The sequence below is a fragment of the Macrotis lagotis genome, chromosome X (assembly GCF_037893015.1).
Source record: "Macrotis lagotis isolate mMagLag1 chromosome X, bilby.v1.9.chrom.fasta, whole genome shotgun sequence".
Taxonomy (NCBI): Eukaryota; Metazoa; Chordata; class Mammalia; order Peramelemorphia; family Peramelidae; genus Macrotis; species Macrotis lagotis.
Genome location: NC_133666.1, coordinates 347,045,353 through 347,070,010, shown reverse-complemented (window position 1 = coordinate 347,070,010; position 24,658 = coordinate 347,045,353). Strand labels below are relative to the sequence as shown.

At 32.2% G+C, this 24,658-nt stretch overlaps 1 protein-coding gene across 3 annotated transcripts in view; it reads left to right on the top strand.

Moving 5' to 3' along the window:
- Positions 1-24,658, top strand: part of CTNND2 (catenin delta 2) — a 1,202,081-nt gene that overhangs the window by 845,199 nt on the left and 332,224 nt on the right. For all 3 annotated transcript variants that reach the window (XM_074205345.1, XM_074205344.1, XM_074205347.1), the window contains one exon: positions 18,584-18,716. In XM_074205345.1, the coding sequence (XP_074061446.1) occupies positions 18,584-18,716 (133 nt within the window). The remainder of the gene's footprint in view (positions 1-18,583; positions 18,717-24,658) is intronic.

Here is a 24,658-nt window from a genome sequence, read left to right as displayed (position 1 = left end):
TCACATCAGTTTTCTTCAAAGAGCTTCCTAACTTGCCTGAGAGAGTTTTTCACATAATATTGAACTAGTCTGCATTTCCCATATCCATTAGGTTGATTGCTTCAAGTCTAGAGCAGCAATAAACAAAACACTAGCGTACAGAGATGGAATGGGAAGGAAGAAAAGTATCTAAAGATAACTTGAAAGACTGAAGAACTGAACACTATACTAGCTTCATATAGTAATGAATATTTTTGAATATACTTTTTTAAAACTTACAATAATGGCACAATCATCAAAAAAGCTATTTTTCTTGAATTTTTTTCATAATTCCTCTTAGTTTGGACACATAGATCTAGACCTGGAAAACATCTCAGACACCATCTAATCCAATTTATAATCATTTTTTTTTCATTTTATATATGAAATCAAACACAGAGAGATTAAGAAACTTGTCATTAGAATCACAAGTCTTCTGAATTCGAATTCAGTACCCCCCCACCTTATTGAGATAGTTTTTTTGATAATTAGACAATTTAACATTTCCCTTATAGGTCATCTTAAAGGCATGGATAATAATGGAACTGAAAAATAGAGAAATTAAAGAGATGGGGAGGGGAGGGATAATTTAGAGTACCAGAAAATAAGTTCGAGTTTAAGGGATCAGTGAGATTTCAAGGGAAGAGTTCCAGTAGTCAATTGGAAATGTGGGATTTTGCTATTATAATATTATTTGCATCCCCAATGCTTGACCCACTTCCTAGCATATAGCAGATATTAAATAAACATTTATTGAATTTAGTAAAATAGAGATCTTTGAGAATCATCAGGAGTTGATGAGTGATTGAAGGGGCTTTTGGAGAGAAAAGTATATCTAGAGAAGAGATAGTTCAAGTTTAAAGAATGAAGATGAAGATCATTCAAGGAAAGAAATAGAGGAGTTAGAAAGAGGAAGCCACCAATGGAAGAAAAAGTATTTGATAGGAGAGGTAGTCAAAATAATTTATTGTTAGAGAGGTCTATGAGGATGAGGTACATCAAAATGTTATTGGCTCTATCAATCAGGTGGGTTTTGGTGACTTGAGAGGACAGTTACAGTGAGAAAATTGATTGCAAAAGGTTGAGGAGAGCCAGGATATGGAGACAGAGAACATTTTAAAGACTTTGTATAGTGATTATGAAAAGAGAGAGAGTATAATAGCTTAGACAAATTAAGGGAAAACAATAAATATAATATTAACAATAATAATGACATTATATAGCACTTTTAGGTTCTTGAGGGACTTTAAAATATTACCTTCACAACAACCCTAGGAAGCACATTTATTATCCCCATTTTATTGTTGAAGAAAGTAAGGCAGACAGAGGTTAAATAACTTGTCCAGAGTCACACAACTAGTAAATATCTAGGGCTAGATTTGACCACAAACATTCTAATTACATTCTTAGCTGCTTCTAAACATCGAAAGAAAAAATGTTGGAGGACTGTGAAAATGTTTTAGGCTTATAGAAGAATCAAAGGAGAAGAGATTAAAGGTTACTAAAAGAGAGAGAATGACTATCGCAATAGCCTCTAACATAAAAGAGAAAGAGAAATGGAATCAAGACCTTCAACAAAGAATTAATATCCCTTTCTCTAATACAGAAAGGAAGAAAGCCAAAAGGAGTGGTGATTCTAAGAGCTTCTGACAAATGGTCAAAAGCAGTTGAGTGACAACTAGATAACTATCTTTGTGTATGTTTATACCCACTCACACAATATGCTCACAATTATCAGTTAAACCAACTATTGTCAGTGTGTATGTTATTTGAGAACTAGGTAGGAGAGGGAAGGGATTAAAATATTTGAAATAATGGTTGTGGAAGATGAAATAGAGAATATCCAATTCAATTTCTTTGATTATAAATAGTGAGCTAGATATAATACCAACTTGAATAGGCATCTTATTCAGAATAATTCAGCAAATATTTACTGGGCATCTATTATGTGCCAAGCAATAGGGTAGATGCTGAGAGAAATACAAGGATGAATTAAAAAAAAACTTCTAGTTTTGAGGTCCTGTATTCTAAGACTTCATAAAGAAAGGGGAATATGTCACTACTTTTTTTCACTGTGTTTACAAAAAAAACAATTGTAGACTACAATAGGGTGCTATTTCAAAAATTTCAAAAACAAATATCATGATTACATATAACTTGCAATTTACCAAGCATCTCAAGGCACTCTCTTGTGGAAGTAGATAATAAGCAACCTGGCAAATAATGGGTAAAAGACCTAACTCTTGACCTGAATCGAGATTGTCTGTGAGCTATAGTAGTGGCAGTGTGACAGTGGGGCATCTTGTATTTTCCTCAATTTTAATCTATGTAAAAAGAATAAATTCAGGTAGTCCCTTGGGACATTGTACAACTTATTTTTCCCTATTGTAGAGAGTGTGCTCATGATATTACTAATTTAAAGCTTTCTTTGAGAACAAATCTACAATGGCACTAGCTGAGCTTTTTATAGCCTAGGCAGCAATTCTGATATTTTTTTCCTAGATAGACATGGGTCTCTGCCTTTTTGACAGTTCAAGAGTAAGGGCTCTTCTAATTTCCCTAATGCCTTTCAATTAAAAGTTATAGGAATATAAAGCACCAGAAAAAATGGCAGAAGTAAATCCAGCCTCCATAATCTGTCAATTCAAAATGCTCCCATGACCATGAAAAGGGAATTAGCTAATAAGGCTGTTTGGTGTCATATAGGCATAGAAGCTGATTTAAAGTTATACTTAGGGGCAGCTAGGTGGCACAGTGGATAAAGCACCGGCCCTGGAGTCAGGAGTACCTGGGTTCAAATCCGGCCTCAGACACTTAATAATTACCTAGCTGTGTGGCCTTGGGCAAGCCACTTAACCCCATTGTCTTGCAAAAACTTTAAAAAAAGTTACACTTACCAGTCAGTTGTTTTGACTTCATGGTGACATAGCTCAAGACTAGTTTATCAACTGTCAAAAATGCCAGTCCATATGTAGGGCCAACCCCATAAGCAAAAGTGTGTCATCTGTCTTTAGCCTCCCCCGATACTCTACCCTTTCCTTTGGTGTTTTCAGGCTACCCTTCTCCAGGACACCTAAACATGCTGCTAATTCTTATTCTCTCTCTTCTTTGAAACTTATACTGGGTGTGTTTCATCCCCTTAGGTCAGATTTCCTATGTTGAACTTTGTTAGGTATTATTTTGTGTGTTATTTTTTCTCTTTTGTTTTTAATTAATCAGAATTTATTCTTCCTCCCACTCCCCCCAATTGAAGAAAATCCCTCATAACAAATATGCTTATCCAAGAAAAACAAATTCCATTCTTGATTATGTATAAAAATATGTCTGAATTTTATGTCCAGTCCCCATTGGCAAGAGGAAGGGAATATTTTCATTCCTCTGGAATCCTGGTTGGTCATTGAATTGATCAGAAGTTTAGTCTTTCAAAATTTTGTTTACTCATAATGTTGCCAATATAAACATTGTTTTAATTTTTCTTACTGAAGTCTTCCCAGTTTTTTTCAAATTGTTCATTTGGTCATTAATCTAAACAATTATCTTTCATTCCACTCAGTTGTCACAATCAGTCTCATCCTTCTTCAATACATGGATATCTCCTTAGTTTCCAGTTTGGGAAGATAGGAAAAAAAGCTGCTATAAATATCTTTGTATATGCAAGTCTGTTCCAGGAGGTAGGAAATACAACTCTTCATTCTCTTTCAAATATAGATAGTGTTCCATAAGCTCTGAGGTCCCTTTCAGTTCTAAGGTTCTGTAGAGGTCAAAACAACAAAACAAAGGAACTAAAACTTAGGGTTAAATTTTTGTTTTTGCTTCTTTGAGCCTAAAAAAGAGGAAGAAGAGTAGTAGAAAATAAAACTGGAAATTACAGCCAGATTCAGTAAAGACTTGAAATCTTGATTTAAAAATGTCATGACTAACCTGAGCATGGTTCATGTCACCAAGATGGCAAATCATGTAAGGCAATAGGAAAACAGACTTTTGGGACACTATAGTAGAAATCATAAGAAAAATCTTTAGTCTTTTGAATTAGTAAAATTCAATCCAGCTGCATTTCTTTGACCTCTTTCTTATACCAGATCTCATTCCTTTGGACTGTTGGTTGGGTACCTCTTTCTTCCATGTCATTTAGAGATAGTATAGCATGCATTTCTTTGGGAGAGAAGTTGGAAAGTTATATCATGTCAGAGTAGATAGTGAAGTATTGTGGCAAATATGATGCCATATATAGATACATAGAGTGGTAGATCTTCTGTACAGCCAAATGGAGTCAAGAAATCCTGAATTCAAATCTGCCCCAAACACTAGCTCTATAATACTAGGCATTATTTAACCTCTGTTTGCCTCAATCATAAAATGGGGATGATAATAGCTTTTGTGTCTCAGGATTATTGGGAGGAGAAAATTCCATATTATTTATAAAACCTTAAAGCACTATGTAAATATGATCATCTATCTCTAAGAGGCATTCATTCCCAGATGATCATAACTTATAAAAATAGTTCTCATAATTCATTTTCAAAGCAAGGATTCAGGTCTTTCTTGAATCCAATCTAGTACAATCTGTAACTTCTACTATTGCTCACTGGAACAGATTTTAAAAATATCGAAAAGAGATAGAATAATCAGAGGCTTAAACAACAACCAAAAAATCCTCTGGTAATGGCCTAAAGGAGTTGAATTTATTTAGAATTAATTAAAAATAATTGTGTTAAAAATAAAAAATAAATGTGTTGCAATGGGAAAAGCATTGGACAAAAATTCAGAATTGGTTCTAGTCCCAGTTTTACTTATAACAAATGCTAAGACTTTGGGCATGTGCCTCTACAGGTCTCCAAACAACATATTTGGATTCTGTGGCTTTTTTAAAACATGAAAAAGGGAATGGTAATGAGTATAGCAACTCACTTTTCTATAGTTATTTAAGTTCATAGGTTATTGTTTCCTTATAATAAACCCTTTAAAATTTGCAAAATTTGTCACAGTCATTAATTCCTTTGATCCTTACAGCATCTCTGGGAAGCTTAGACTAAAAGTATCAACCACCTTTTTTCCAGATAAAGAAATATGCTCATGACCATTAAATAACTTAGCTACAGTCACACAGTTATTAAGCTATTGAGTGTTAGACATGGAATTTCAACTGATGTCTCGCCCGAGCTCCAAATCAATTTATCTTTCCATCATTCTATATTTATGTCATTGTCTAAGTATTTTTATGATACTTTCTTCTCTTTTTCTTACATATGAGAAAACTAAGGCCGAGAGGATTTATCTCTTGTCCTTGGACATATAGTTAGTATTACAGATGAAATTTTGATTCATGCCTCCTGACAAGTCTAATTCCTTTTGGAAACACTGATGTCTTCTGTCCACCTCACAGGGATAGGTAAAGAAGTAAATGAGGTTTTGTTTGTGTCTGTGTGTGTGTGTGTGTGTGTGTGTGTGTGTGTGTGTGTGTGAGAGAGAGAGAGAGAGAGAGAGAGAGAGAGAGAGAGAGAGAGAGAACGAACTTTGGAAAGTACAAAAGATATCAATTATCAATAATAATTTCAATTATTAATATTAATTATTTCACCTATCCTTTGAAATGATTTGAATTTGTATTATCCAGAGTCAAAAAATGAACTAAATGGCATCTAAAGTTCTATTCAATTATAATATTGCTGAAATTCCACTCTAATTTAGGCTAGATCCTTTCAGGTTGTAATAAGATTTTTTTGAGGAAATTTTCTCTATTCACTGTTAGCCCAAATTGAATTTGGTTGGATTACATGACAATTCCAGTAGAGTTGTGTCGATAAAATATATCAAGTGTAATGTAGAACTTGTGGTCTATAGAAGTAAAACCACCAGTAGATAGAATTGAAAATGAATACCTGCAATTTCATGTTGAGGTAAAAAAATCAATCAGTCAACAATGAGTGTCTACTCTGTGTTCATAACTGTTTTAGGTATTTTGGGGAGATGCAAAAATGTAATATATCCCTGCCTTACAATAGTTTACAGTCTAGTTAAGGAAACTTAGATTGTGTTATGCTGGCAAACCTGAATGTCAGCACAAATGAAAAGATCATTGATTTCCTACATATCAGTGTTCAAATGTTCTCATTATTTTTTCCCTCTGAAAGAATATAATCAGGTGATAGATGGGGCCCTTACCACTAGAAGATTTGCTGTGTTTCTATATTGAATTAGTAGTATTTTTTTTAAATCTTTACTAGATTCTAAGATTTCATATAAGAAGATTTTCATACATGGACAGACTGTCCAAATAGCTTTTCAGTGCCAATGTTTATTTTATAACTTAAATGACTTGTGGCTCTCAGAAAACTAAGATTTTAAAATTATATTGTAATAAGTTGAAACAAGGAGTTCCCTATGGCTTGTTATTTCCTAAGGGTTGTTTCCCCAAGACAAAAACAAACCTTTTATGAGAGTAAAACAATTTTTAAAGTTCTATATGTAGAATCCATCTCCATGTCTAAAATGAATAATTACATTGTTTCATTTTTTATTTTTTTCCTGATCAATGAATGTTGAAGCCCTCATGTATACCCCAGAGTAAAAATTTATTCAAAATATTGCTATTTTATGTGACTTGCTTTTTATTTCTAGAAAAGTTTACATTTCCATATTCCTTGTCTGTATATGTGAAACCCAGTAAGTATTGAGGTTTAAGATGACTGAATCTATTGAAAATTGATAATTTTTTTGTCCTTACATATATTCTTCAACTAAGAAAAAATATCTATAACAACACTACTCTGATACTACTATTCAGTTTTAGTCAGAAGCCAAAGTAAACTTTTTTTTTTTTCTGAAATTTAATTCTTTCAAAATAGCATATTGTTTAGGTAAAAATTTTCACTAGAATTTTGAGGCTTTTTAAAAATAAGCATTTAAATTGTTAAATTTTATTAGATAATTCAGAAAGGTAAAATTGTAATCATATTTAACATTTCAGAAGAATAATTTAAATGATAAACATTTTATAAGATATGTATAATAAAAGTTCTACAGTTATTTTGTAGTGTATCTCTCCTCTGTTCTTGCCATTCTCCTTCTTCACCCTTTAAAAAAAGAAAAGATATAAAATATACTAATTTAGAATTTTTATATCATTTTTAATCTGAGTGGTTGAATTATGGGGAAAAATAGTCATCTGAGTATTTGCTTAAAACTTGCCTGCTTTTGGTCTCTGTGGATTTGACAAAAATTGAAATTTATCTATAATGGTTTAAAGGAAATACCTAATAATTTTTAAATACTACTCTCCCTGGTTAACTCACATAGGAAACTAAAGTGGAAAATGGATGAGACTTCTCTTAATAAATACATTTTCCTTAGGAAGCATATCTTCTCAAGTAAATGAGGAGTGTAGTTCAGATTGGTCTTGAAAGAAGTGTCTTTCCACTGATGCTGATACCAAACTAGATACTGATACCAAGGTCATTTATATTTAGGAATTTCCCTATGACCTAGAATGAACTTACTAGGTCATCACAGAAGCAAACATCATCCTACCTCTTAAGTTCAGCTCTACCGAGAAGCAAGTATTGATTAAAAGTCATAGTTTGCATTTGTACAGTATTTCCAGATTTGCAAAACATTTTATGTGCATTTTCTCAGTTCAGCCACCAAGAGACTACTGCTCCTTGGGGATTCTGGACTTGGATCCAGAGGAATCAGTAAGTTTATGTTCTCTTGATGGTACTAGTTTTGAATAATTATTCTTTTGATGTGAGTAGCAAGAATTCAAACTCCATACAAAAACAAGAGTAGGAGAGGTGCTTATATTATATCATTATCATATTATATATATATATATATATATATCATATTATATCACAGATATAATTATATATTAATATAATAAAATCATTATTATGGTAATAATAAACTACACAGTACTCTCCTCATAACTCTATTATATGGTTGAAATAATCCATGTTCATAGTGATTTTGGTATATAGCTGAGAGCTTCCTTCCAGCTCTCTAGAGTTGGCATAGCAGATAGAGGATAGAACTTGGAGTAAGAAAGACTTGATTTCAATCCTTCTTTAGATATTTAGTAGCTGTGGTACATATAATAAATATTAATCTCTCTGTTCTAGTTTCCTTTTTTTTGTAAAGGAGTCTGTAAAATGGGGATAATGATCTAATCTACCTCAAAGGATTCTTCTAAGGATCAAAAAAGTTGATGTCTAAAATGCTTTGCAAACTTTAAGGCACTATATGAAGACTAACTATTGGTATATTTTCTCATGCATCTAAGTTTAAGTCTTACCCAAGTGAAAATCTAGCCTGAATCAGAATAAGGTAGGTTCAAATGAAGTAAAATTTATAAAGTGTTTTTACAATGCTTAATGGCAAGAAAATGAATATTCGATATTATTAACCAGAAATTAGGTCAGGTGATTGAACTTTGAAATAGAAGTCATATATGAATCTCATCCCAGACACAGATACATACACATAGACACAGACACAGACACAGATACACACACACACACACACACACACACACACACACACATACACACAGACACACATACAAACACCATCCTCCTTTTCCCTCTATCTCAAAGGAGCCTAAGGGGCAGTAAACTGGCCCAAGTCAACATTCCCCTGACAGTCATCAGTGGGATTGACTCATGAACATCTCTCAACTTCCAGCCTGCATGAGATCAGGGGATCATGCTTCAAAACACCAATTAATGAATGGATGGCCATGGATAATTGGGTAGGTGTAAATGTTAAAGATCAACTAGTGACCAACATCATCATTTAACAGATGAGGAAATTGTAACTTAAGGAATCTTTCCCAAGGTCATCCTGAAAGTCAGGTTTCCTTGTTTCCTTTCAAACCTGAAAACACTGCCTTAATGGTTAACAAAAATCCAATTCTATATTTCTGATCTACTCCACCATAATCTTTTCTTCTGTGTTCTACCATTCTTATGATCTAGCAGTTGAGGTGATAGAAGGAGCTAGAAAAAGGGAAATCAACCACTACCTCTGCCAATTTCAGCCTTTTCTCTCAGGCATTTTTGAAATGGAGATGATTTTTTAAAAACTGCATTATGAGAATACCTGATCATCCCATTCTTGATAACAGTATAAGTGATGAATGCTATGAATCATCTCTTTCTTTTTAGGAAATGTATGATGAACTTAGAAATCATGGATAAAAATTAAGCATTAAAGAAAATATCATAATTTTCTTATTCATATTTTCACTAATAAAAGCTTCATAGAAATTATATATAATATATATTTATACATATCTTCATATAGATAAAATATAATATTCCTTCAGCCCTTTTTGCTAATAAAAATGTGTCAGAAAAAATATATGATAGAGGGAGATATAATCATGTGTTATTAGGAATATATTATGTTATATTTATAATATTGTTATATAAGATTAAAATATTGTCAGGAATACATACATGTATGTATTCCTGACAATAATTTCCATATGGATAACAGAAATATTATTTGGCATTGTGGAAATACTACTAGACTTGAATCAGTAAGCCTTGCGATAAAGTCTCAGCTCTGCTACTTCCTCCTGTATCTTTGTTACCATCAAATCACCTAGTTTGTTTTAGACTTAATTTTATTATCTATGAAATATTTAAACAAAATGTTAGACTAATTCTTTCATAGAATTTTTGTGAGGAAAGTCAAGCAGTAAACATATATTCAGTAAGTACTATGTACCAGACCCTGTTCTAAGCACCAAGCACACAAACGAAAAAGTTTCTGCACTAAAAGAACTTAGAATCTAATGGCAGAAGACATTGTATAAAAAGAAATTGAAAAATGGTTGAGGAAGGAAAACTCTCACCTGGGAGTGTGATGGAGATGTCAGAGGAACACAAACAAATGGGAAATGAAGAGTCAGCTGGCCTGGGCATCTTCCTTAAATGAGAATTCTGGAAGGAGCTCTCTACTCTCCAGTTAGAGGGGTTGCAGGACATTTGGTATTGTTGAAGTCTGAACCCCAGGGCTGATATCATCTTAAAGGATGAAGAAGGTTCTGATACATGAAAAGTTAGACATGAACCTGGGTAGAAATGGATGGTTGGCCTGGGCTCCCTCCTTAAATAGAGATCCTTGGAAAAATTCTCCATTCTACCTTGTATAAAGCACATTAAAGTATGAATTCTTAAAACCTCTTATTTGATACCACATTGAACCTCAGATAGCAGTTTGCTTGGGACTCATCATCATTTTGTTTTTGTTGATTGATAATTTATTTTATTTTTCCATTTACATGTTATTAAAGTTTTTCAACATTCATCAACTTGTATATTTTGTTATAAATTTTCATCCACCCTCCCCTTTCCCCTCAGCAACAGTCTAGTGAACGTTGAATATGTACATTTGTGTTTAACATATTTACATATTAGTCATTTTATATATGAGGAATTAGGACTTAGAAAAAAGAAAGAAAACTGTGGGATAGGAAGAGAAAACATAAAAGAAATTTTTAAAAAGTGAACAATGTTCACTCAGATTCTGTATTTTTGTTTGTTTTTTGACTGAATGTGAATGGTATTGTTCATAATAGGTCTCCCAGGGTCATCTTAGCTCTCTGAACTGCTGAGAGTTGCATCCATAATAGTTGATCAACTCACAGTGTCACTGTTAATGTGTACAATGTTCTCTTAGTTCTGCCTCCTTCACTCAGCATAATATAGTTAAAAATCATCCATTTTGCATTTTTATAATGGTACTCTATGTCTTGTTTGGTTATACATTTTTTTCCCTTTCCATTGATCGGACAGAGTTTTTCTTGATCTGCTAATTGGCCTATGGTATCACCCTTTTTAATCTAAATCCTGTACCCATCTTGACCTTACGAGATGTGGGTCTATGCCTAGCATTTGCCATACTATTTTACATTTTTTCCCAACAGTTTTTGTCAGATAGCAAGTTCCTCTCCCAGAAGCTAATGTCTTTGGGTTTGTCAAATAGTAGATCACTAAAGCCATTTACCCTTTTAAACCTGTTCTTATCCACTGATCCATTACTCTATTTCTTACAGTATAGTTTTAGATCTGGTAAAGTTAGACCACCTTCCTTTACATTTTTTTTCATCAATTCCTTTGATATCCTTGATATTTTGTTGCTCAGATGAATTTTGTTACTATTTTTTCCTAACTCTGTAAAATAGTTATTTGGTAGTTTGGTATGGCACTGAATAAGTATTTTAATTTAGGTAGAATCGTCAGTTTTTTAATATTAGCTTGCCCTTAACGAGAGCAATTGATATTTTTCCAGTTGTTTAGATTTGACTTAATTTGTGTGAAAAGTGTTTTGTATTTGTGTTATAATTTTTATGTTGTCTACAGTTTTTCTTTTCTATCCCTTGTCTTTGTGCTCTGTTGTTCATATTTAGAAATGCTGATGATTTATGTGAGTTTATTTTATATTCTGCTAATTATCATGCATTTTAAATACTGTAGTTATTTGCATATTGAATCACTCTAGTAGATGATAACCTACATGAAATCAGGTATTTTGCCCTTATGTAAACTTTATCTATTACCTAACAGTTAGCATATTGCTAAATTATGCACAGATTGTTAATGTTCAGTTCTTGAGTCATGTCTGACTCTTTGTAACCCAGTAGACCCTAGTGGCCAAGTAGCTTTATGGCGAAGAGATTGGTGTGGTTTGTCATTTCCTCCTTCAGTAGATCAAGTCAAATAGAGGTTAAGGGACTTGTTCAGGGTCATGCAGCTGGTGAATAACTGAAACTGGATTTGAACTCAGGTTTTCCTGACTCTGAGCCTATCACTTCATCTACTGATACCTTGCTGCCTCATATTATGGAAATACTATGTGCTTAAATAAAGACTTGATGATTGATTGCATACAGTAGATGACTTTGTTTTTTTTTCAATTGCTAGTTAAGAGATTTAAGCTATATATTATAGTAGTAGAAATAATTTTATTTTTCCCTTAAAACTGGAAAAATTGGGAGAAAATTTATCAACAAGACAATATTGGAAAAGTTTAGGATAATTTACAAGGAGCTAAAAAATCTTCCACTAATAATACTTATAAATCACTTTACACAATGCAAAGCATTGGACTGTCTACTTAAGTATTTTCAAAGTAATAAAACTTTATTTCATTGAACATATTTACTGAGCACCTATTAAGTGCAAAATACTATACCAGATACTGATTAAGCCACATCAGTTTTTTTAAGTTGAAGTTAATTTGTGATGATCGTTTCACAATATGCTGCTCTCCACTAACATTCTTCAGAAGGAAATCTTGATGTATGCTACATGAACTGTTACCTAATTGAGCAATTATTGTGTAGTTAATAAAGAAGACTGGAATTAATTCTTTGCTAATTGCTTTCTGAAAGAATGAACTTAGCTTAATTTATCTTCTGAGACTACAACCGGGTGATATTTTAAATGTGATTTTCCTACTTTTAATTTATTGATGTTCGTAAGATATTGATGAAACTTTAAAATGAATATATTGCTAGCAACTGCCATTACAGTGATGATGATTGTACAACTATGTTATTCCAAAGAAAGTTAACAAAGAAGCTGGGGCAAATGATGAAATATTTTTTAAAAGCCTTTGAGCTTTATAGATAGTGAGTTATTTTGAGGTTTAGGTTTTGTTATATTTTTACCATGAATCACTTAGGCAAAGTAGAATTTAATACTTCATCATTTATTGCATTATACATTACAGAAATATATATATGTGTTTGTGTGTGTGTGTGTGTGTACATACCTGAGCATATACATTTGCCTACCCATGATTTTTTTCTACATTTTATTAAATGCACAATGTAAAGAAGTTGAAGGTTATATATATATATATATATATATATATATATATATATATATATATATATATAACATATAAACACACATGCCTGAGCATGTACATTTGCCTACCAAGATTTTGTCTACATTTTATTAGATGTACAATGTAAATAAGTTAAAGACTTTCAAGAATAGTAAACAGCATGAAATGTGCTATCCAAAAAAGAACATTTTGCCTTTCTTACATTTCTAAAACAGCAATCCGTGATAATTTTAGATTTGATTGAAACTATATTCCAAAATATGATTTTACAAAAACAGAATACATGTTAAATTCTTGTAGGAAAGTTTAAAATTTTGTCTCTCCTTTCTCTATCTTGTTTTTCCACATATGTCTCCTATGATAAATGAGCCATTTAAGGCTTAAGGATCTATTAGGTTGATCAATTTAACTGAAATTAAAATGATTTGCCTTTGGTCCTCCCTGTACATCTTTCTACCTTCAGTCCCCAATTGGATCAACAGCATCCATTTGTGCCCCGACTTTAGGGAACTGGGAATGCTAGCTTTGATCACAGAACAGGTGTTTGACATTTCCCCATGTAAAACTGCCTGCATGTGATATGGATGAAGCTGATAACCTAATTCTTTAATCAATGGCATTAACTGTCCAAAAGTATAGATTTGAAAAAAAAATAATGAACCAGTGAGCTAATATGATGGGAAATAACTGACTCATTGCGTTTTAAGGATCATTAATGATAGAAACCAGATTTTTTCTATTTAAAACTGATGATACCATATTATTTTAATTCCGTTTTTCTCGTGCCCCAACAGAATTTTCTGAATCAGAAATCCTATGAAATGATGTCCAATTTATAGGTGATTTTTAATTCTAAATTAAAGTTGTGGCCCTCTTTATGTGTTCCAGTATGCATTATTTCAGAATTTAAAAGATAGAAAATAGTGCTTTAGACACTGACTCTGACTTGCAGATGGTTCTATTACTAATAAAGGAATGCAATTAAGTTAATACTTTAAAAAAATTATTTCATCTTGCGTTGCCCCATAACATTTTACTAAGATAATCCAACAATTTTATTTGTCTTGTAGATAAGGACCTAAAGTATAAAACCAATAAGAGAATTATCCCCAGGCTCCATAACTAGAAAAAATGGGAAACAGAATCAAATTTTACTTATTTATAAAACCAATGCTTTTTCCACTGAATAGTATCTAATAATAGATTGGCATTTCATTGTCCTGATTTTAAAACAAATCTTATAAAGCATCCTCTGTCTAATTTAAAAGAACTCTATAGAAATCTTTGAACTCCTAAGTCAGTTATGACATTTTCAGTATTAAACTACTTTATTTAGAAAAGTCTCAAGCACATGGTCAAGCTTTTAGAGACACAATGTTGAGCTTTTCTTCTGCTGTCCTTATGTATAAATAGAATAAGGTTCATGATAGTCTCCATCAGCATAGTTTTTATTCTTATGAACATACAGGTATGAAAATAGAAAAAATTTTCAAAGAGATAGAAATAATGTTTGATTCAGTTGTTTGTCATGGGCTTAATATAAGTTGAAGTTATATATATATACATATATATGTATATATATATATATATATATATATATATATATATATATATATATACATACAGTACTCCCCCATCAACCAAATGCATTATTTGTGGGATAAGCACATATTAAATATTCATGGAATATGAAGACTTTTGTAGGAAGTAAGAATGCATATTCTGAAGATTGGCTTACACTTAAATAGATCAAATATTTGAAGGGTGTCTTCTGGAAGAAACCTCCAGAGTGGAGAACTATGGAAAATGGGGGCAAATTGGAAAAAGTAAAATTTATGTCTGAACTCAAGGAAAAAATAAAATCTTCTTAGCAAATAGAGCTATCTGGAAGTAGAAGATACGGCCTGTTATGGTCAAGGCTTATTCATCAATGACAGTTAGGTATGTTGAAATGGGTGATTCTCATTTAGATGTAGATGAGAATACATGTCTGTAGAAGTTCCTCATGGCTCTAAATTTCTGTAATTCTAAATTATACTGCCAGAACATCTAAAACAATACTCAGAGCAATATTCATAGCTTACCTTTCATATAATACTTTACAAATGAGAAGCTGATTTCTTCTGAGCAATCCTGTAAGACTGGTGGGGAAGAGATCAGTTTTCAATTTTCAAACTGAGGCTTAAAGAGATGAAGTATACGCTGCAACTCCATCCAACTCAGTCATCACTGGAACAATAAATTTTAGAATATTCTGGAATATCACCTCATAAGATCTGATTTCATCTCTTCAGTAAATCAAGAATCCCTAATTAATTGGTACTTTCTGTGTAAATAGGTAAATTGCTAAACTCTGCATTGAAGGAAAGAATCATTTTATTAGACAAATATTTCCAGGCTTGAATCTTTTTTATAATTTTACCTTTCAACCTTCAGTTCCTTACTTACAATTACTTTCTATGTCCTTATATTGGTTACTTAGATGCTTTTAATTATTTCAGTGTGATTAAAGGGGTCAATTCTCTCTGATAGGCTAAAATAATTGAGGTTGTTTATTTTGGCAATAAGAAAGCTAAGATAATTGATATCATTGAACTGTAAGAAATGATTCATTGATTGATTCTGCTTACGTTAATTGAGTCCTGGCTATATGAACAATGCTGAACTGGAAACTGAGGAAATTCAGAAAGGATAATTCATAAGTGTCAAATTACTTTTACCAAAAAAAAAAAACTTTGAAGGAGGATGATTGTTGAGGTGGGAAATTAGATGTGCATTGAAGGGAAGGTAGGAATTGCTTAGGTAAGGAAATGGGAGTGGATATTTCAGTTAGAGGAAGGAAAATGCACAAAGTCAGAGACAAGAATCAATGAGGATTTTTCCAGAGAATGAAGTAAATAAAAAATGGAGGAATCATGAGAAGAAAAAAAAATGGAAGATTCAGGGCATATCATACAGACCCTGAATATCAAGCTAGGATTTTGACTTTTCAATTAAATCATGAAATAATACTGATTTGCTTTTGAAAGAGTGTATTACTTGATAAATGTGTGATTGAAGGTATGAAAGGTAGGGAAGCACATATAGAAAGAGTTCCCTGTGGATTTGGAATAATCTGGGGTAATGGTCTATTTCTTTTTTTTTTCATTTAAATTTATTTATTTTTATCCACATGTACATGTATATTTTTAAGTTACAAAATCTCCTTCCATCCTCCCTTCCCACCCCTCCCTCCTCCCCTCAGTGGAAAACAGATTAGCATCGTACATACTTATTTTGATAAACATGTTTACATACTGGTAATTTTAGGTATGAGAAATTAGAATTAAGGGAAAGATATACATAAGAGATAATTTTTATAAAGTGTTCATCAGATTTTGAAAGGTTGTTTTTTTGTGGTCTACTTCTGATACATACTAAATGTGAGACAATAAACAACTTATCTTCTCAGTTCTCTTAAGAAATTCTTAAGATTGCAAATTTCAGAAAAAGTTCAGGAGGCAGGGAGGATAGGAGGAAGGGAAAGGGGCAGCCAGAATGTTATACAGCATGATTGGATTAGGAGGAGAGACTTGAGTCAGGAAACAACATCATAACCTAAGCATGAAGTACTGAGTGATTGGAATTGGGAAATAGCAACAGAAAGGAAAAGAGAAGGCAGAAATACTGCCTCTGTGGCAGCTGAGTGGCACAGGGAGGGTGGGACCTTAATTTAAGAAAAAATCCAGCCAGGATACTTACTGCTCCTGTGACCCTGTTTGCCTCAGTTTCCTCATATATCAAATAGGGTCAATAAAACCACCTCCCTGGGTTGTTGTGAGGATCAAATGAAATAATAAAAGGAGTTTGCATGTTTCCTGGCACATAGTAAGCTCAATATAAATATTAGTTATTATCATTGTAATTATTAATTAGTTTATAATAAAAAAAGAATTAAGAAAACTTAGAGACTAATTCAACATTAAGGAAGGATGATGGGAGCAAGGATAAATAAAATGTGACACTGGTTTCAGGAATCACTGATCTGTATAGAGTGTTAGGAGAGGGGTTTATCTTTAGGTTGACTAGTAGAAAGTGTTAGAGACCCTTGGAGTCCAGGAAAGGAGAAATGTAAATGTAGATTGCTATTGTCCAGAGAAAAACATTAACAATTGCTATTAATAACTCATATTTAAAAGCACTTTTGCAAAGCACTTTTCCTGAAACAGTCCTCAGGAGTAGGAATTATGAGTATTATTTTCCCCAAACTGCAACCATGGAAGGAGAAAAACTCAATAAAGAGGGGAAGTCTAAGAAGAGTGCAAGGTTCAGGGTCAAGACCCAAGCTGTAGACACCAGCAACCCCAGTTAGGAGAGTTTAGAGAGGAACAGGATGCAATAGGTAGAGATAATATGGCACAAATCCAAGAGATTAAAGGAAAAGGTGAGGTCAGTGGATCAAATAAAGTAAGAAAATGAAGGGAAATGAAAAATATGGGGGAAAATGTTATGGAGGATAGAAATAATGGATAGGGTTTAAATTGTAGAAAGGAAGATTTGTTAGATACTTTTTTAAAAAAAAGTTTGTTATATAAAAGCTTTTAAAAACCCTGTCACTTAAATCTAGAAGTTTATAAGGATAAAATTGATAGAAATTTATAGACTAGTAGAAATTATTTTGAGAAGGACTGGTCAGAGGGGATTTGAAAAATTATTTGATTCTTGAATGATGGGGAAGAGATTGTTGGAATGAATGTTTGAAATTTAACCAACATGTAATGGGGAGTCATTGAAATGGTCTGAGGAAGTGAATGATCTAATGAATCTAAATAAGTAATTGGTTTAGACAGAATTCTACTGGGAAAAGGGGAAGAAGTAAGAGGGTTTAAAAAGTGTTCCTTCTAATAGACTGAACCAGTGTTTTTCTTGAATTCACAACAAGAAAACCAAGTTATATTGGTATTTTGCTTGAAAAATGCATTATTTCATCTAGTATGAGTACTTGATGAGATAACTATTATAAGTATTATTGTCCTCATTTTGCATATAGGTAAAATGAGACTAAGGTCAAATAATTTAAGCAATGGCATGAAACCATTAAAGCATAGAGTTGATGCTTAAACCAAGACCCAGTGAATATTAATGCCATGATTGCCTCTCTGCTGATATCTGATGTCTATGATGGAGATCTTTTCATGCTTCATTTTCCCCCCAATGATGGGGAGGAGTCAGAAGGAAGTCTCTATCCCTGAAATCCTATTGAAAACAATATTACTCAAAATATTATTTAATATTTATAATTTTTGTTCTTCTATGTACTTTCTTCTTAATCTGTTAAAGTTTCTAAAGATAAGTTTCAAGTATGCTAGTTGGGTTTAGTTTCTTATTCTAATTTATTTACAATTAAATGCTACTTGTAAACAATTATCAAGGTTGAGTTGAATGGATATCATGGTTCACATTTAAAATTATATGACATTTTCCCTTTGACCCTCAGATTCTGTTAACTTCAGAAAGTACATTTAAAAATACATGGAACTATTTTCAAGACTAGTCAATCGAGCAACACAATTTGAAAATACCCCAAGGGGATTCAGTATAATCATTTAGGCAGCAAAAATAACTGATAACATGTCAGACTTTTAAGTAAATGTCTTAATGGAATTGACCTCATGCTAACAACACTGGCCGACCTGCTACTAATGTGTTCCTGTTTCTTTATATGCAGAGAATTTGGATGGAGAGACCCTGAACTTCCTGAAGTGATCCAGATGCTGCAACATCAATTCCCTTCTGTGCAGTCGAATGCTGCTGCCTATTTGCAACATCTCTGTTTTGGAGACAATAAAATTAAAGCAGAGGTAAGATTGAATAGATTTCTTTTTCCTTTCAGATTTATAGCTACTTTGAATTACTTATATTCGTTGAAAAGAGAATATTTTATATTTTGTGACTATAAATAACCGTGTTCATATTTCAGGTCTTTTAAGTGAAGTTTTGCCTGTATTTATATCCTGTTGATAATGATGTTTTTTTCTTTTTTCCCCTAAGAAAATAGATGTAACTAATAGTAACAATGATATGTTCAATTTGACAAATCACATTTTAATTACTAAATGCTCTCAAACTTGTTGGTTTTTTTGCAAGGCGAATGGGGTTTAGTGGCTTGCCCAAGGCCACACAGCTAGGTAATTAATAAGTGTCTGAGAACAGATTGGAACCCAGGTACTCCTGACTCCCAGGCCGGTGCTTTATCCACTGTGCCACCTAGCCACCCTAGCTCTCAAACTTTTCACCTCTATCCCTACTTCTGAAGAAACTGGGGCAGCTAGATGATACAGTGTCTAGAGCATTGGACCCTGTATTAGGATGACTGAGTTCAAATTCTTCCTCAGACTCTTCCTTAGATACTTAAATTGTGACTTTGGGCAAGTCACTTAACCTCAGTCTGCTTCAGTTTCCTCAATTGTAATAAAAGGGATAAAAATAATTTTTGTCAGAATGGTTGGAAGGATCAAATGAAATATTTGTAAAGCACCTAAAAACAGTACCTGAAACATGTTGGGTACTTAATAAATATATGTTTCCTCCTTTATGAGCATTTTTGGTATAAGATGAACAAGATCTTGGGGTAATCACTCACTTATCTATACTCTAGATACGTACTTTAGAAACAATGTCCAATGTCCTTAGTGAATATAGAAATGGTATCTCCTATTAAGTAATCATTTTTCATAACTATAATGTAAATAATTTCAAACTGACCAGTTGTTATATAGTATTATAGCTAATAGGTATCAGAATATTTGAAAATTTACTTTGCTAAAACTCTTTGCAAATGGCAAGATTTTTGCAAATAAAAAGGTCCCTAGACAAAATATTTTCTCTCCTTCATTTTAGAAAGATTCTTAATTCTACCACACATAAGCTGTTTTGAGGATAAATTAAAATTATTTTTGGAAGGAAGATATAATTACAGTCTATTATAGATTTTGCTAACAAGCACTAGATTGTATGTAATCTTCCTTCTTTTCATCCTTTTGCTGTCTCTGTTCCATTTGGCCTGCAAAAGCATTTAGTTAGTCTATACTAATTCTCATTAGGTAAGATACATTCTCTTTTTAGGTAGTAGATTATTACCCATTGCAGATAAATTTCTTAATACAAACAATAAATCTCTAACTACAAATCTCCCAATATCCTAAAATGCTAATAAAAGGTTGCTTTAGCCCTATTTAAAGGGTAGTATTTCCTTTCACATCCTGAGTTCATTGATGAAAATTGTAATCATTTAGATTATGGTATTATATAAAATTTTATTTGTAGAATAAAGACAATTTATAGCTTCTTTTAAAGGTAAAAAATGCAGCAACTTTTATTTTTTTTTTGTTAACCAGACTTCCTTTCAAAGTTGCCTTTGGCACCAAAATATTAATGTATCTATCCAAGAATATTGCCTATTGTATCAGAAGTAGCCCCTGAACCCATCTTTTGTAGGGGGCAAATTGTTTACCTACTGTTATCCTTTAGATGATGCCAGCTTCTTGGAGGAATCCCATCTGAAATAGATACTACAGAAATTAGTTCACAAGAATGAGAAACCAACACTTGTTCTGGATAATGCTTCCTCTGCTCTAGATGGTCAGCCACCCAACAGTGAGGATATGAGACAGGTTGTGCTTTCTGAATGATTTGGGAGAGGAAATGCAGGGCAGAGGACACACTCTAATCACCCCATTAATAAAAATCAGAAGAAGGTTTAATGAGCAGTGAAATTAGAGAAAGCATTAGAGAAAAGAGGAAGTGAAGGGCATGAATAATGTAAATAATGTAACTGAATAATTCAGAGTTTCTTGTAGAAAGAAAGGTCTCTGATAGGTATTGGACACAATCCTATTATGTAGAGACACAGGATCTAACTGTTAACTTCTCAGAGTCCAAGCCCTTAGTAATTTGTTCTCCCTTTGAGACTGATGGTTGCCTGTCATGTTTTCATACATAGGTATTGATTTCTGTAATTACCCATTGTCCAAATACAAATTTCTCAAGCATTATTCTTTCTAGATTTACTCAGCATGCTAGTCTATCTGTCACATCTTGTTGAATTGATTTAGTCTCTCGGTCTACATTTCATTAAAGGTATTGACTTTGTTTGTTCACACAATGGATAAGCCATTGAGCTTCAGACAGAATTAATTCTTCTATTCTTAGGATATCTTAAATCATCTTTTTTTATGCTTTATTAAAGTACTTTTGACAGTCTGTTTTTCTATATTGGAGCCAGGAAAACTGGTGTTTCTTTCAAAATGTAACTCATAAGGCCTAAGTTCATTCTTATGAAGGAATTTATGGAAAGGACTTAAAGTATGCTTTAGCTAGGCCTCACATACAGGAAGATCTTGTCTATATTACTAATCAAATTCTAACAAATTCCTGAGAAAATATTAGTTGTTACCCCTTTCAAGACTCAATTTTGTTTAAAATTTTTATATTATTTTTGTTTTCTATCTGACTTTTTTTTGTTTTTTGCAAGGCAATGGGATTAAGTGACTTGCCCAAGGTCACACAGCTAAGCAAATATTAAATGTCTGAGGTCATATTTGAACTCAGGTCCATCTGACTCCAGGACTGGTACTCTATCCATTGCATCACCTGACTGCTCCTATATGACTTTTCTTAAACAAAAGAGGTGTTGAAAAAAAGAGGTTTCAAAAGTGTATAATATCTAAAGAAATTAAATGCTTCAAATTAAAATTATAATTATATAAAATTGTTAGTTTTGAATAATGCATGTTTCATTTAAATTTTAATTAGACAAGAATGCCTTGTATTTTGCATTGTATGTATGATAATTTCCTTATGACACTTTCTCAAACTTCTGAATGAAGGATGTTCTTTTGCTCAGGCATCTTAATCACTAGACTTTTTCTTTTGACCATGAATGCATCATGATTCCTTTCTTTGAATGACTTTAAGGCTAGAATAACAAATATGATCCTTTCAAACAATGAACCATAGCTGATGAAAGTTTTTACAAAGTCCAAGAATCTCCAGGAATGGTAGTTATGTTGAAATATGTTAACATTTTAGCATTTTAAATAATTTACCTTTTAATTGTTATCTCTCTAAGTTTGTGACTTTTATACTTAAGTAATCAAAGTTAAAAACTACATTTTTGAGACATTCATATACACAATCATCTGTTAAATATAAATATACACAAGCATCTATTAAATATTTAGTCATACATTCATATATATGTACATGTTTCCATATAATGTAAAGTTAAATTATTTCATGAAAATTATATATATGTGTATAATATATATACATGTATATACACTCATATATAATATATGACTGACTGGCTAGTTTTCATAGTTATATTTTCATTCTTCTTTTTACTGCTTTAAGGAATATAAAGGCAATTTTAAGAATATCATATTAAATTTGATAGTAAATAAATAAGCACTAAGAGAGTCCAAATTTGAGGAGTTCTTGCTTCAGTGGAGGCCTTATGGAAAGAATACACAGGAATCAGAGGACATGGGTTCATATTCTTCCTTTACTATTTAGGCTAGAGGTTTTCTGAGGCAAATTCTAACACTAGATCTTTCTTCAGTGAAAATGGAGAACATTCTTCTGTCTATGATCTCATACTTAGGAATACTACTTACATTATAGATTACAACTTATCTATAACTTGTCCATTTCTTTCTGTAAACAATCTGAGGACCATCTATCTGCATACTGGAGGCCTTCCTCTGGTTCTTTTCATAATTCATGGTTATCAGTGTAGCACTTGAGATTAGATCAATAAATTAACCAGAAGGATAGAGCTCTGTAGTTACAAGGCAATTTTTTAGCTTGCTCTGATATGATTCTCACAATAACCTGTAATGGTAGGGTACACATTGATATATGTTACAGATAAAGAAACAGGCCCTTGTAGATTAAATTACTTCAAGGACATCATCCAACTATAAAGAGGATAACCCAAAGATTCAGTCTCAGATCTTTTATATTGATGCTTAGTGATATTTTCAGTATATTATTGAAATAATAAAAGTAACACATTTTAAGTCTTTCTATTTTAAATGAACTTGAACTATTCCTTTTAATAGGAATATAATTTATAACTCTTAAAAAATTCAAATTTCTTGTGAAATTCACTAAGCAAAAGGGGATGGAATTTTATCATCTTATATATTAATCCCATTTTTACTTAATGGAACAAGATAGGTATCCATCAGACAGAAAGATAGAAAAAACTTCAAAGATTTGGGTCCTGATAGCTACATCTTGTTAAATGGAAAATTAGCTTCAATTCTCAAACTCCAAATGATGTTCACTTGCTATAATAGTATGAAGATATGAAATAAAAAGGAATTATTGCATTCATAAGCCTTTTTTAGAACTGTTATCCCAACTCTGAACTGAACTTTTTATCCCATTAAATTTTTATTCTTTTTCTTCCCAAATTCCATGGGAAACATAAACATGTAATATCAAAAAAAAAAAAACATACACACACATACATAAACTGTGGATTTTTTAAATCTTTCTTTGTTTGGTGGAACAGACTTTTATATTCATCTTAGAATTATAGACTAAATGAGATGACCAGAACCAAGAGAACATTGAACACTTTAACAACAACTTGGGATGATAATCAACCTTGATGGACAAAGTCACTCCATCATTGCAATGATCAGGGAAATTTTATGACAGGGAATACCATCTATACCCAAAGTAGGAAATATGGAATTCAAATAAAGACCAAAGATTATTATCTTCAATTTTTAAAACAGCTGTCTTATGTAATTTTTCTATCTCTAATATTTTCTTTCTTCTTTATGGATATTTTTTCTCTCAACACATTCAATTTTGATCTATGCATCTCATAGAAAAAAATGGAAATAAAAACTATATCAGATTACCTTCTGCGGGGGGAAGGGGGAGTGAAGAGAGGGAGTGAGGGAATGGCAAAATTCAAAACCTTGCAAAAAAATTAGTAGCTATCCCCCTTCATTATTTCTTACAGCATAATAGCATTTCCTCATGTTCCTATTCCATAACTTGTTCAACCATTCCTCAATTGACAGACATTCTCTCAGTTTCCAGTGCTTTACCACCATGAAAAGAGATGATAAAAATATTTTACATAGGAATTCTTTCCCTCATTCTTTGATTTCTTTGGGATATAGACCTAGTTAGAGGTGTTGCTGGGTCAAAAAACATGCATAGTTAGGATTTTTGAAGCATAATTCCCAAGTATCTCTCAGAATGACTAAATCAATTAAGAGTTCTATGAACTAGGTAGATGTATGTATCTCTTTTCTCATAATCCTACCAGCACTTGTCATTTTCCATTTTTTTGTCAGCTTAGCCTACATGATGGGTGGAAAATAATACATGACAGTTGTTTTAATTTGCATTTCTTTGATTTTTAGCAATTTGGAGTATTTTTTTAATGTGTCTAGTGATAGCTGTTTCCTCTGAAACTGCTTATTCATTTCTTTTGATCATTAGCAAATGAGAAAGAGTTCTTATTTCTACACATTTGAATCAATTCCTTATATGTCTTAGATTGAGATCTTTATCAGAGGAACTTGGTGCAAAAAAATGTCTTTTCCAATTTCCTACTTCTCATGTAAGCAGAATTGATTTTGTTTGTGCATACACTTTTAAATTTTAGATAATCAAAATTGCTTATTTTTAATTCCTGTAAACCTCTTTCTTATTTGATCATGAATTCTCCAATACAAACACACACACACACACACACACACACATATATCTG